Consider the following 15417-nt stretch of genomic DNA (forward strand, 5'->3'; position numbering starts at 1 on the left):
ACGCGGGACACGCGGCGGGCACCGACTCCTCCGCGGAGGGATGTTGTTCCCCCTCCGCCTCAACGGAGCGGCGCCTCCTTTTGTTGCTGGAGGTGCGCTGAGGCAGGGAGACCTCCATGTCTGCCGAGGCCTCCCGCTCCACCCCCCCCTTTTCCTTTTCTTGCCCGCGCCCGAGCCCCTCTGTGGTATTGGTCAAGGGCTCAGGCACGGGCTCGGGGCACCCCGCGCTCGCCGGTGACTGGGTTGGGCTGAGCGCGGTGGTCAAATTGTCTGGCGCACTGAAGGGACCCGCCTCTGGATGGTTTGCCTTCTTCCGCGCCTTCTTTCCGGTCGGACGCTCTCCCTCCCCCCCGCCGGCGGCCCTGAAAACAAAGGCCTCCGACGATGCCCGCGCACCTACGGCTCCCGGCACGCGGACGCAACTAGGGGGAGGGGTGGCGGCGGCGCCAGCCTTGGCCGCCTTCGGTGGTTTGGCGGCCTTGGAGGCGGGGCAGTTCTTACGAACATGCCCCACCTCCCTACAGGCATGGCACCGCACGCCGTCCGACGTCCAGAAGACGCGGTAGGCAGTCCCCTCGTGCACCACATTAAATGATCCCTCCGTCGTCTCCTCCCGCGCCAGCCGGATAAAGAGCTGGCGGCGGAAGGAGAACACGTGGCGCAGGCTGCTCTCCCTGAGGCCGAGCGGTATGGGGTTAATCCCCGACCTTACCTCCCCCAGTTGGTGTAGGTGAGGGAGGAGGAGCTCAGCGGGAACAAAGGGCGGGACGTTTGACAGGATGACACTCTGCGCGGTGGCCTCGAGAGGGTCCACCGGCAGGAACGTCCCGCCCACCGTGAGCCCCTTTTCGATGGCCAGGGACACCGCCCGCTCCGACCCCAGGAAGAACACGGCCTTCCCAGACATCTTGGAGGCCGCGACAATGGCCGAGGGGCCGACTACCCCAGCCATCGCCCGCACGCACTCCGCGATGCTCATTGTGGGGTGAGTGGAGCTCTTGACCCCGTGTTTTTTCGTGATGAGTGTAAAAGGTGGCAGGGCAGCGGGTGGCGCAGGAGGTGCCGTGGATGTGGACACCGCCTGCGCATATGTCCTTGCTGGCCCTGCCACCGGCGTGGATGGGGTCGCCATCACGGGGTCCCTTTAAGGGCTACACCCACCCCAAATTCACAGGCCTTAATGGTCATTATTGGCCTCGTATATTGACTGAGCAGAGGAGCCCTTAACGAGGCACACCTCTCCCCTAGTTGGCAATTGGGGAGGGGCGTTGCTCCCTCTGCTCAGTTGTTTTAATTCTTTTAAAAAATTAGGAGGAAGAGGTCTCAGAGAGAGAGGGGAGAAACAGAGAAAGAGAGAGGGGGGTGGGAAGGGGGGGTGCTGCGAGGGCAGGTCTCCCCTCGCAGCTGTGGGTGGGTGCAATCCCCAGATGGCAAAACAAAAATAGTCTTTGAGGTGGTCTTCAGGTGAGTGGAGAAGATGTCTTCACCTGGGGCAGCTCGAGCCACCAGGCACACACTCCCAACGATGTTAATAGGGTGATTAAAGAATCTTCAGCCTGGTAGCTCCAGCTATCCCAGGCTAGGCAATTGGGGGGGGGGGGTTCAATTGTGTGTGGGGCCTAGTTATAGGCAAGCCCCCACACATACTTCCACACACACACACCCCCCGCGATGTTCCGGCCCTCAGTGGTCTTCTTTCCTCCCCCCACCGATACAACAAAGTTTATTTGGGACTGCACCAATATACCCACCTGTAGAAATGGTAGAATCTCCCTCCTTCCACACTGGATGTTGTTGTTGGTCTTTCCCCCTCTCTCCAACTCTTTGTAGAAATGGTGGAAATGTTGAGCAAAAGTTTTCTGCTTCCTCCTCTTCCTCTGGGTGAAAGTTGGTGGTGAAGCCCCTTCCTTCCTTCTCTTCCTGGGCTGGTCTCAGGGCTCACTCCAGGCCTTCCAGGCAGGAGCTGAGGTTGGTAGCTGCTCCTCTCACTGCTCACAGCTCCTACTGAGCAGGACACGCCTCCACTGCTCCACAATTGGCCCTTGTGCATGAATCCCAAAAAGTTAGTTTGCAGGTGCAGCAGGTAATCAGGAAGGTGAATGGAATGTTGGCCTTCATTGTGGGAGGAATGAAGTATAAAAGCAGGGAGGTCCTGCTGCAACTGTACAGGGTATTGGTGAGGCCGCACCTGGAGTACTGCGTGCAGTTTTGGTCACCTTACTTAAGGAAGGATATACTAGCTTTGGAAGGGGTGCAGAGACGATTCACTAGGCTGATTCCGGAGATGAGGGGGTTACCTTATGATGATCGATTGATTAGACTGGGTCTTTACTCGTTGGAGTTCAGAAGGATGAGAGGTGATCTTATAGAAACATTTAAAATCATGAAGGGGATAGACAGGATAGAGGCAGAGAGGTTGTTTCCACTGCTTGGGGAGACTAGAACTAGGGGGCACAGCCTCAAAATACGGGGGAGCCAATTTAAAACCGAGTTGAGAAGGAATTTCTTCTCCCAGAGGGTTGTGAAGCTGTGGAATTCTCTGCCCAAGGAAGCAGTTGAGGCTAGCTCATTGAATATATTCAAATCACAGATAGATAGATTTTTAACCAATAAGGGAATTAAGGGTTATGGGGAGCGGGCGGGTAAGTGGAGCTGAGTCCACGGCCAGATCAGCCGTGATCTTGTTGGGGGGCGGAGCAGGCTCGAGGGGCTAGATGGCCTACTCCAGTTCCTAATTCTTATGTTCTTATGTTCTTATTAATGTTGGGGAAGTCCAGAACCAGGGGTCACAGTCTAAGGATAAGGGGTAAGCCATTTAGGACCGAAATGAGGAGAAACCTCTTCACCCAGAGAGTGGTGAACCTGTGGAATTTTCTACCACAGAAAGTTGTTGAGGCCAATTCACTAAATATATTCAAAAAGGAGTTAGATATAGTCCTTACTACTAGGGGGATCAAGGGGTATGGCGAGAAAGCAGGAATGGGGTACTGAAGTTGCATGTTCAGCCATGAACTCATTGAATGGCGGTGCAGGCTCGAAGGGCCGAATGGCCTACTCCTGCAACTATTTTCTATGTTTCTATGTTTCTATGGGGTAAGGGCCTTCAGCTGCCTCAGGGATTGCTGAGCTAAGGGTCTTCAGCTGGCGGAGTGATTACTGGGGTTAAAGGTTTTCAGCTAAGGGAGGGATGCATTTACATTAGGGTAATGGACTTCAGCTGGAACATGGTGGTTTTTTGGGAGATCTATCCTCAAGCTTTTTAAGTCAAAATGAATCAAATTACAAATTGGAAATTCACTCAGAATTTGGGCTGGGCGGTTCAAGTTACACATTCTAGAGGAACCTCGGGGTGTGGCTTATCCTCCTAGGAAGCCAATCAGCAATAGGTCTGGAGAGCCAATCAGAGAAATGGCTGCATTTCAGCTCGTACAAATAGGACTTCCAGAGGCATTTGTTTAAGTCCCTGATAAGAGACTGTTAGTTAAACTTGGAGCTCATGGAATTAAAGGCAAGTTATTGACCTGGTTGGGAAATTGGTTGAGCAGAGGAAGAAAGAGAGTAGGGATAATGGGCAGATAATCTAATTGGCAAGATGTAACTAGTGTTGTCCTGCAAGGTCCTGTGTTTGCTCCTTTTCTATTCACCATATTTATTAACGACTTAGATAATGGGATAGGAAGTTACATATCCAAGTTTATTGATAATACAAAGATAGGTAGCATTATAAGCAGTGTAGATGGAAGCATAAAATTAGAAAGAGATAGTAATACATTAAGTGAATGGGCAAAACTGTGGCAAATGGATTTCAACATAGGCAAATGTGAGTTCATTCACTTTGGAATTAAAAAGGTATAGAACAGAGTACTTTCTAAATGGTGAAAAGCTAGCAACAGTGGAGGTCCAAGTTGACGTGGGGTCTATGTGCATAGATCATTACCATCATTAATAGGTGCAGAAAATAATTTAAAAGGCTAATGCAATGTTGGCCTTTATTTGTAGAGGATTGGAATATACGGGGATATAAGTTATGCTGCAGCTGTACACAGCCCTGGTTAGATAACACATGGAGTACTGAGACAACTTCTGGGCACCACACTGTTGAAAGGATTTATTGACCTTGGATGAGTGCAGCACAAATTTACCAGAATGGTACTTGGACTCCAAGGGTTAAATTACGAGGAGAGATTACACAAACTTGTATTCTATGGAATTTACACAGTTACGAGGTGGTTTGATCGAAGTTTTCAAGATATTAAGAGGAACTGATAGGGTAGATAGAGTTAATTTCGACTGGTTTGGGCAGTCGAGGACTCGGGGGCATGGTAGAAAAATTAAAGCCAGGCCGTTCAGGAGTGAAGTTTGGAAACACTTCCACACACACAGTGGTCGATGTTTGGAACTTTCTTCTGCAAAGGGCAATTGATGCTAGGTCAATTGTTAATTTTAAATCTGAGATTGATAGCTTTTTGTTAATCAAAGGTATTAAAGAATATGTGGCAAAGGCGGGTTTCTGGAGTTAGGCCACAGATTAGCCTGGATATGGCACAACACGGTCAAGGGGCTAAATGGCCTGCTCCTGTTCCTACATTCCTATGGGGAGTCATGGTTTATATGTAGTGTTGTTAATTTGATTTAATTAACTTAATTACCTGAGCAAAGGGATATTTAATCACATTCTTTAATGCATCTCTGAACTTAATCTGGCCCACTGCATAAATAACCGTGTTGGTGCAGGAACTCAAACGCTGGAGCATGTATCCACTGTGTTCCATGATGGTAAAAGGATCTGCGTAATCTGTTCTGAACAATTGAGTATCTGTAATTTGTACACATATTTCATAGAGAGAAGTTACCATCCATAACAGGATAAAGCTGCCTGATATTGTGAGCAGTAAAATGATGGATTTCCTTCGGTTCTCCATCTCTGGATCATTGTGACTCTCACCCGTCTTACTCCCTCGGAGTCCTCTCCTGACTCTACTGGCCTGCACAATGTGCCTGATGGTCAGAGCATTGAGCAGTGCAATCAACACAAATGGAGCGAATGGGGTTAAAATAACATGAAACCAGCAGTAAGCCTTCCAAATGGGCACGGTGTAGAAGGTAGATTTTACAACACAGAACCATTGTATGTTATCAACTATTTCACCAAAATCATTTGCAAAGTAAAGTGGAATGTTTACTAACAGGCCCAACCCACACACCGTTGTTATGATCACAGCTGCAGTTTTCTCGGTGCAATATTTGACTCTCAGCTTGTGGTAACAAATGGCGATGAATCGATCAAAGGTGAAGGCGACGGTTAACCAGACAGAACATTCAATGGCAGCAAATGCCAGGCTGCTATTGAGACTGCAGATGAGAGTATAGTTCAGGAATGAACGTGGGAAATAAATCTCTTTAATCTCATACAGAATGACATCAAATATCAGGACCAGTAGATCTGCCGCTGCCATGGCCACCAGGTAACGAGAGATACATACGGAGAGACCGCACTTTCCCCGGGAGAGAATCACAATTGTGAATAAATTTGCTGCAATAACAGTGGGATAAATAAATTAATCATTTCAGGTATAACAAAATGGCCGGCAGGTAATGAGAGTTAATCAATTTACAGCGCATATGTTCCACTACTCAAGTCATGCTCTCTCTCTGACTCTCGATGTATTTCTATAGCTGTCACTGATTCTGACCATCCCTCTGTTTTCCTCACAATCTACGTTTTTCCTGCCTCTCTATGTCTCAGTTTGTTTCTGTGTCACTCGAATCATCTTCGTCTCTCTCACTTTAGCTGGGACTTTTTTGTTAGGTTATTTTCGACATGAATGGCTAAGGGTTAATGTACAGTATTAACCAGAAGCGTGCACTTAACCCCCAGGTCTCCTCACAGCATAGCTTGAGCGGCAGATTGGGACAGGTTTGGGAGCCCATCATCATCATAGGCAGTCCCTCAGAATTGAGGAAAACATGCTTCCACTCCTAAAATGAGTCCTTTGGTGGCTGAACAGTCCAATATGAGAGCCATAGACCCTGTCACAGGTGGAATAGACATTCGTCGGGGGAAGGGGGTGGTCAGACTTATTTACAGCACGCTCCTTCCGTTGCATGCGCCTAACCTCTTCACGCTCGTGGCATTGAGATTTGAAGAGCTCAACGCCCTCCCGGATGCACTTTCTCCACCTAGGGTGGTCTTCAGCCAGGGAGTCCCAGGTGTCAGTGGTGACATCGTACTTCACCAGGGAGTCTTTGAGGGTGTCCTTGTAACGTTTCTGCTGCCCATCCTTGGCTTATTTACTGTGAAGGAGAGCAATTACTTAGGGAGTCTCGTGTCTGGCATGCGAACTATGTGGTCTGCCCAGCGAAGCTGATCGAGTGTAGCCAGTGCTTTAATGCTGGGTATGTTAGCCTGGGCAAGGAATCTGATGTTGGTGCACCTGTCCTCCCAGGGGATTTACAGGATCTTGCGGAGACATTGTTGGGGATATATCTCCAACTACTTCTCTCAGAGAGTTGTATATCTATGGAATTCCCTGCCCCAAAGAGCTGTGGAGGCTGGGTCACTGAATATATATAAGGCGGAGATGGACATATTTTTGAGTGATAAAGGAATAGAGGGTTATGGGGAGCAGGAAGGGAAATGGAGCTCGGAAAATGGGTATCATTCAAATAAAAGGGATGGGAACATTAAAGGGGAGTGTCAGATTAAGGGGAGAAACATTCTGAGATACTTTGGAGAGTCTCAGACGGCATCTCCACCCATTATCCATCTTGGCCAGGGTGCAGAAGTAGAGTACTCAGAGTAAACAGGCAACTATGTAAATAACGGAAGCCCAAGGTGCAGACATATGTTAGCAAACCTTGAGACATGGCAATAGGGAGAAAACAGTAAATAAGTTAATAAAGCACAGTTACATTTACTGTGCATATTTTAATGGATTCCCAGGATGTGGGCATTGCTGTCATTATTGCCTATCCCTAGTTGCCCTTCGTGACTTGCTAGACCGCTTCTGAGGGCAATTGGTGTGGGAATTGAGTCACATATGGATAAGGCCAGATGGATAAGGGTGGCAGGTTTCTTACATAAGAAATAGGAGCAGGAGTAGGTCACCTGGCCCCTCGAACCTGCTCCGCCATTTAATAAGATCATGGCTGATCTGATCATGGACTCAGCTCCATTTGCCTGCCTGTTTCTCTATTTCTGACTGTCACTCTCTATCTCTCTTCCTGACTGTTCCTCTATTTCTGACTCTGTCGCTCACGATCTCTCTCCCTGTCTGTTTCTCTATTTCTGACTGTCGCTCTCTAACTCTCTCCCTGCCTGTTTCTCTATTTCTGACCGTGTCACTCTCTAACTGTCTCCCTGCCTGTTTCTCTATTTCTGACTCTGTCGCACTCTAACTCTCTTCCTGTCTGTTTCTCTATTTCTCACTCTGTCACTCTCTATCTCTCTCCCTGCCTGTTTCTCTATTTCTGACTCTGTCACTCTCTATCTCTCTCCCTTTCTGTTTCTCTATTTCTGACTCTGTCACTCTCTATCTCTCTCCCTGCCTGTTTCTCTATTGCTGACTCTCTCACTCTCTATCTCTCTCCCTTTCTGTTTCTCTATTTCTGACTCTGTCACTCTCTATCTCTCTCCCTGCCTGTTTCTCTATTTCTGACTCTGTCACTCTCTAACTCTCTCCCTGCCTGTTTCTCTATTTCTGACTCTGTCGCTCTCTAACTCTCTCCCTGTCTGTTTCTCTATTTCTCACTCTGTCATTCTCTATCTCTCTCCCTGCCTGTTTCTCTATTTCTGACTCTGTCACTCTCTATCTCTCTCCCTGTCTGTTTCTCTATATCTGGCTCTGTTGCTCACTATCTCTCTCCCTGTCTGTTTCTCTATTTCTGACTCTGTCGCTCTCTAACTCTCTCCCTGCCTGTTTCTCTATTTCTGACTCTGTTGCTCTCTATCTCTCTGCCTGTCTGTTTCTCTATATCTGGCTGTGTGTGAAATCGGCTTTGGACGCTAGAGCAAAACAGCCAATAGTGTTATTGGCACAAGATTTCTACCAAGCTTCATTTTTTTGATTTTATTTCAATGGGAAAGGAAATTGGGTGTGGAGTAAAACGAGCTCTGAATCGCTGTGAGTCTGTCTCGCACTGCTGTCGAAGACCAGTTTCCCCCTCCAATGAAAGTTGTTAATATTATCGATGCTGAAACTCCAGAGACAATTAGAATGTCCTGGGAATTTCCGTGGGATTATTGCATTAACGATTCAGTAGAAACTGATTACATTTAATTGATCTCAGTAATTATGGGCTGTGCAAACAACCCCGTGAAAACAAACAGATCAGAGAATCCACAAGAGCAGTGATACAGCTAAACACCGAGCGACATTGACAACTGATGGTAATGACTTACCAGGAACACCAAACACTGCGAGGATAGGATAATAAACCGCTTCGATCTGGGCAAGGATTGGTCGATCCATCTGTTCCAGTGACACGGTGCCGTGCTGCAAGCAATAGCTCAGTCTGACAATAAGATGAAGCCGCTTCAATCCAACCATTATTTATATCTGAGGGAAATCTCAAGTGAGGCAATTAGCTTACACAATGACTGATATTACTTATGGTCTTTTAAACAAACAGATCTTTTACTCTACTGATTCTTGTCCATTGGGAGGGTGGAACTTCTGATCAGTGAAACACTCCAATGAACTTTAACCTATTTGCCCAATATTCCTGTGAACACTGAATTTACAGAGGTGTTAACTCCTTAACGCACACGGGAATGTCAAGGTAAATCTGCTACTTGTATTGTGTTAATCAACTCAATTAAGTGTGTCAAACGGCACTTATTGGTTACAGATTAATGTTGTGTGTCCTTAATTAATCCACTATTTTGAGGTTGGATCAATGCTATCGTGTTTTATGGCAGCTCCAATCGATTCCTCTCCTCCCCGTGTATCCCTTCAATCCCTCTATCGTATTACTAGGTAAAAAAAAACCGACTGCAGAATATTTGTTTCCCATTATCTGTATCTCGTTCTTCCTCCAGAATATTATTCCACATTCTCTCTTTAAGGAGCTCCATCCATTGATTATTCTTTTGCTTTTCATCAGTTTCTAAATACCCTTACTATTTAACTTGATGTTCCTCGCCAAACTTTCATCAGACTTCTTGTTACCATTTCTTATCTTTTTCACTTCCTGCCTGTATTTTATAAATTCAGTTACATTTCATTTTCCACTAGAGTTGTGGCAGGCCCTCTTAACTCTCATTGTAATTTTTATTTTTCTGCACATTCTAGGAACACCGGTTTATGATGAGCTCCCTTTCCTTGTGGGAATATGGCAACACTGTACATTAATACCCCCTGTTTGAACAATTCCCACTGTCTCTGTACTGCCTTTTTTGAAGCAGTATCTAATTGAAACTATCTTTCCCCAGTTCTGTATCTTTATCTTTAACTGCTCTCCAGTTTTAACATAGCATTTAAATATATCTTCCTACTCTACATGCACAGCACGAGGACCATCTGTACGACTACTCCTTGGAACCTTTAAACCGTGTTATTTACACCTCCATCACTTATGCTTACTTTGAATCTTTCGTCTTGTAATATATTTATGCTTGAGGTCACCAGGCACCAGAGAGCGCCACTGTCGGATGTCATGCAGGCAATACAGCAAGTCAGATCTTGTACTTATCTGATGTGGAATATAAGAGATCCAGTACACACCCGGTCGAGGTTGCTAAAAAACGGACTCTTGTGTTATTACATTGGCGACAAGGTAAACTAAGAACATTCCTCTTTACAATGTGCACTATTGGAATTCTGCACGAATTTGTGAATTGGGCGAACGTTGTCGACCGCCTGGATCAATATTGTTTTGCCAACAAAATGAAGGAAGAGGCTGATGCAGTCCATCGCAGGGCGGTTCTCCTCACCGTCTGTGGTCAGAAGGTTTACGGCATCATGACGAACCTTCTCTCGCCCTTTCGTCCAACTACCAAGTCTTACGAGGAATTGTGCGATTTAGTGCGTGACCATCTAAAGCCAAAGGAAGGGATCATCATCTCACGCTATCACTTCTACACGCATGTCCATGCTGAGGGCCGGGACGTGTCGAGATTTGTCGTGACCTACGACGTCTTGCTGAGCCGTATAAGTTTGGGAACACGCTGGAAGACAAGTTGAGAGACTTTTTCGTGATAGGCATCAACCATGATGTGATTCTTTGGAAGCTATTGGCTGAAGAGAAACTGGACTTGAAAAAGGCCATCACAATTGCCCATGCCTGTATGATGACTGATGAGAACTTGAGGCAGAATCAAAAGGTTGGCGCTCCATGGCAGGCTTGTCAGGTACTGTAAACAAGATTGTGTCGTCTTCTGGCAAAGCTGCTCATGGCAGGGCCAAGTCAACTCTTTACGTGAAACCTGTAGCTGCTCAGAGCTCACCTGGTACGAAGCTGAGTTCACCCTGTTGGTGTTGTGGGGGCAATCATTGGCCCCATTAGTTCAGTTTAAACAATACTCCTGAAATGGCTATTCGAAAGTGGGACATCTCCAGAAAACGTGCCCACAACTGAGCAAGCGTGCTACTGCTGCTCATCATATTGTTGATGATGACCAGTCCAGTGCTAACTTGGATACACAATCTGAGGAGGAAGTGGATGCTTTGTATTCATTCTCATCAAAGATCCAGCAGATAACTGATAATGTGAAGCTATATGGCGTGCCTGAATCAATGGAGCTGGACGCAGGTGCAAGTTAGTCGATCATGAGCCAAGTGACATTTGACAAGCTGTGGGACACTAAGGCTGTCAAGCCTAAGCTGAGTCCGGTCAAAGCCATGTTGCATACTGAAGCAAAGGAACCCATATCGGTGATTGGCAGTGCAGTAGTCAAGGTGTCATATGATGGCGTGATCTAAGATCTACCATTATGGATCATCTCAGGTAATGGTCCAACGCTGTTTGGTCTGAATTGGCTCGAGAAACATAGAAAATAGGTGCAGGAGTAGGCCATTCGGCCCTTTGAGCCTGCGCCACCATTCAATATGATCATGGCTGATCATGCAACTTCAGTACCCAATTCCTGCTTTCTCTCCATACCCCTTGATCCCTTTAGCCATAAGGGCCATATCTAACTCCCTAACTTCAAGCTGAACTGGAGTGATGTCAAAGCATTGTCCTTGGTGGACGACACTTCTTTTGCTCAAGTGCTGAAGAAGTTTCCTTCTTTGTTTGAGCCTGGTATTGGTAATTTTACTGGAGCCAAGGTGCAGATTCACCTGGATTCTGATGCAAGGCCTGTCTATCACAAATCTCGGTCTGTCCCTTATATGATGAGGGAGAAGATTGTGATTGAGCTTGACAGACTCCAACTTGAAGAGGTCATATCACCTGTCGAGTTCAATGAATGGGCCAGCCCTATTGTTCCTTTGTTGAAGAGTGATGGCACTGTCAGGATTTGCGGAGACTACAAGGTTACGATTAACCGATTCTCAAAACAGATTCAGTACCCGTTATCGAAGGCGGATGACCGATTTGCCATGCTAGTTGGTGGAAAGTCGTTCACTAAGCTAGATCTGTGGAACCTTTACCTGCGGTAAGACCAACTCACTAAATAAGTTATCCACATCATTCTTAGCATCGTGCATGCTCCAGTGTGAATCCACCTGTAGCTCCAGTTCCGCAATGCGGTCCGTCAGGAGCAAGAGGCGGATACACTTCCCGCACACGTAGTTGTCAGGGACACCGGAAGCATCCCTGACTTCCCACATAGTACAAGAGGAGCATAACTCATGTCCGAGCTCTCCTGCCATGACTTAACCCTTAGATTAACTTAATTTGGCAACAACAATGCTAAAGGTTACTTACTGATAAAGAAAAGAAAAAAGAAAAGCTACTTACTAATCACTTACCCCCTTGGCTGTGACGTCACCTTTCGATTTCTTTCTACTTTTTTGCCTTCCTACTGCAGCTGCACCGGTAGGCCTCCTCGATGCTGGGCCTTAAGTAGGCCGCCTCGATCTCCCTGCACGGCCTCTCGCCGACTCCCGAGTCTCCTTGATGCTGGGCCTTAAGTAGGCCGCCTTGATCTCCCCGCAAGTCCTCTCGCCGACTCCCGAGTCTCCTCGATGCTGGGCCTTAAGTAGGCCAGCTCGATCTCCCCGCTCCGGCTCTCGCTGACTCCTGGTGCAAGGGTCAAGGATGTCATGGAGTGGCTGCAGGACATTCTGAAAAGGGAGGGTGAACAGCGAGTTGTTCTGGTGCATATAGGTACCAACGATATAGGTAAAAAACGGGATGAGATACTACGAGACGAATTTAGGGAGCTAGGAGTTAAATTAAAAAGTAGGACCTCAAAAGTAGTAACCTCAGGATTGCTACCAGTGCCATGTGCTAGTCAGAGTAGGAATCGCACGATAGCTCAGAAGAATATGTGGCTTGGGCAATGATGCAGAAGGGAGGGATTCAAATTCCTGGGGCATTGGAACCGGTTCTGGGGGAGGTGGGACCAGTACAAACCGGACGGTCTGCACCTGGCCAGGACCAGAACCAATGTCCGAGAGGGAGTGTTTGCTCGTGCTGTTGGGGAGGAGTTAAACTAATATGGCAGGGGGATGGGAACCTATGCAGCGAGACAGAGGGAAATAAAATGGAGTCAGAAGCAAAAGATAGAAAGGAGAACAGTAAAAGTGGAGGGCAGAGAAACCCAAGGCAAAAAACAAAAAGGGTCACATTACAGGAAAATTCTAAAGAGTCAAAGTGTGTTAAAAAGACAAGCCTGAAGGCTCTGTGTCTCAATGCAAGGAGTATTCGGAATAAGGTGGACAAATTAACTACGCAGTTAACGGGTATGATGTAATTGGAGACATGGCTCCAGGATGACCAAGGCTGGGAACTCAACATGCAAGGCTAATCAGCATTTAGGAAGGATAGACAGAAAGGAAAAGGAGGCGGGGTGGCGTTGCTGGTTAAAGAGGAAATTAATACAGTACTAAGGAGGGACATTAGACTGGATGATGTGGAATCAGTATGGGTGGAGCTGCGGTATTCCACAGGGTAGAAAACGCTAGTGGGAGTCGTGTCCAGACCACCAAACAGTAATAGTGAGGTTGGGCACATCATCAAACAAGAAATAAGGGATGTGTGCAATAAAGGTACAGCAGTTATCATGGGCGACTTGAATCTAGATATTGATTGGGCTAACCAAACTGGTAGCAATGCGGTGTAGGAGGATCTCCTGGAGTGTATTAGGAATGATTTTCTAGACCAATATGTCGAGGAACAATTTGAGAGCTGGCCATCCTGGACTGAGTGATGTGTAATGAGAAGGGACTAATTAGCAATCTTGTTGTGCGAGGCCCCTTGGGGAAGAGTGACCATAATATGGTAGAATTCTTTATTAAGATGGAGAGTGACACAGTTAATTCAGAAACTAGGCTCCTAAACTTAAGGAAAGGTAACTTCGATGGTATGAGGTGTGAATAGACTGGCAGAGGATACTTAAAGGGGTGACGGTGGATAAGCAATGGCAAACATTTAAAGATCACATGGATGAACTTCAGCAATTGTACATCCTTGTCTGGAGTAAAAATAAAACGGGGAAGGTGGCTCAACCATGGCTAACATGGGCAATTAAGGATAGTGTGAAAGCCAAGGAAGAGGCATATATTTTGGCTAGAAAAAGCAACAAGCCTGAGGACTGGGAGAAATTTAGAATTCAACAGAGGAAGACTAAGGGCTTAATTCAGAGGGGGGAAATAGAGTATGAGAGGAAGCTTGCAGGGAACATAAAAACTGACTGCAAAAGCTTCTATAAATATGTGAAGAGAAAAAGATTAGTGAAGACAAACGTAGGTCCCTTGCAGTTGGATTCAGGTGAATTCATAATGGGGAACAAAGAAATGGCAGACCAATTGAACAAATTCTTCGGTTCTGTCTTCACCAAGGAAGACACAAATAACCTTACGATTGTACTGGAGGACAGTAGGTGTAGTGAGAAGGAGGAACTGAAGGATATCCTTATTAGGCGGGAAATTGTGTTCGGGAAATTGATGGGATTGAAGGCCGATAACTCCCCAGCGCCTGATAGTCTGCATCCTAGAATACTTAAGGAAGTGGCCCTAGATCATTTTTCAACAGTCTATCGACTCGGGATCAGTTCCTACGGACTGGAGGGTAGCTAATGTGACATCACTTTTTTAAAAAGGAGGGAGAGAGAAAACAGGGAATTATAGAGCGGTTAGGCTGACATCAGTAGTGGGGAAAATTTTTGAATCAATCAGTAAGGATGAAATAGCAGCGCATTTGGAAAGCAGTGACGGGATCGGACCTAGTCAGCATGGATTTACGAAAGGGAAATCATGCTTGATGAATCTGCTGGAATTTTTTGAGGATGTAACCAGTGGATGTGGTGTATTTGGACTTTCAAAAGGCTTTTGACAAGATCCCGCACAAGAGATTGATGTGCAAAGTCAAAGCGCATGGTGTTGGGGATAATGTACTGACGTGGATAGAGAACTGGTTGGCAGACAGGAAGCAGAAAGTCGGGATAAACGGGTCCTTTTCAGAATGGCAGGCAGTGACTAGTGAAGTGCCGCAGGGTTCAGTGCTGGGACCCCAGCTCTTTACAAAATACATTAACGATTTAGATGAAGGAATTGAGTGTAATATCTCCAAGTTTGCGGATGACACTAAACTGGATGGCAGTGTGAGCTGTGAGGAGGATGCTAAAAGACTGCAGGGTGACTTGGATAGGTTAGGTGAGTGGGCAAATGCATGGCAGATGCAGTATATTGTGGATAAATGTGAGGTTATCCATTTTGGGGGCAAAAACACGAAGGCAGAATATTATCTGGATGGCGGCAGATTAGTAAAAGGGGAGGTGCAACGAGACCAGGTTGCCATGATTCATCAGTCATTGAAAGTGGGCATGCAGGTACAGCAGACGGTGAAGAAGGCAAATGGTATGTTGGCCTTCATAGCTAGGGGATTTGAGTATAGGAGCAGGGTGGTCTTACTGCAGTTGTACAGGGCCTTAGTGAGGCCTCACCTGGAATATTGTGTACAGTTCTGGTCTCCTAATCTGAGGAAGGACGTTCTGGCTATTGAGGGAGTGCAGCGAAGATTCACCAGACTGATTCCTGAGATGGCTGGACTGTCATATGAGAAGAAATTGGATCAACTGGGCCTTTATTCACTGAAGTTGAGAAGGATGAGAGGGGATCTCATAGAAACATGTAAGATTCTGATGGGACTGGACAGGTTCGATGCGGGAAGAATGTTCCCGATGTTGGGGAAGTCCGGAACCAGGGGACATAGTCTTAGGATAAGGGGTAGGCCATTTAGGACTGAGATGAGGAGAAACTTTTTCACTCAGAGAGTTGTTAACCTATGGAATTCCCTGCCGCAGAGAGT

The 15417-nt window shown here is 46.6% G+C and overlaps 1 protein-coding gene across 1 annotated transcript; it reads right to left on the bottom strand.

The window, feature by feature from the left end:
* Positions 1-4649: 4649 nt before the first annotated feature.
* Positions 4650-8549, bottom strand: LOC139258417 (probable G-protein coupled receptor 139; the record flags this gene model as incomplete). The annotated part of the gene is made up of 2 exons (XM_070874766.1): positions 8402-8549; positions 4650-5533 (listed from the first exon to the last, which is right to left on the bottom strand). Coding segments are annotated over exons 1-2 (1032 nt in total), but the record flags the coding sequence as incomplete, so codon positions are not given.
* Between the last annotated feature and the right edge of the window lie 6868 nt (positions 8550-15417).

Source organism: Pristiophorus japonicus, unplaced genomic scaffold (assembly GCF_044704955.1).
Source record: "Pristiophorus japonicus isolate sPriJap1 unplaced genomic scaffold, sPriJap1.hap1 HAP1_SCAFFOLD_965, whole genome shotgun sequence".
In the NCBI taxonomy this organism is placed as follows: Eukaryota; Metazoa; Chordata; class Chondrichthyes; family Pristiophoridae; genus Pristiophorus; species Pristiophorus japonicus.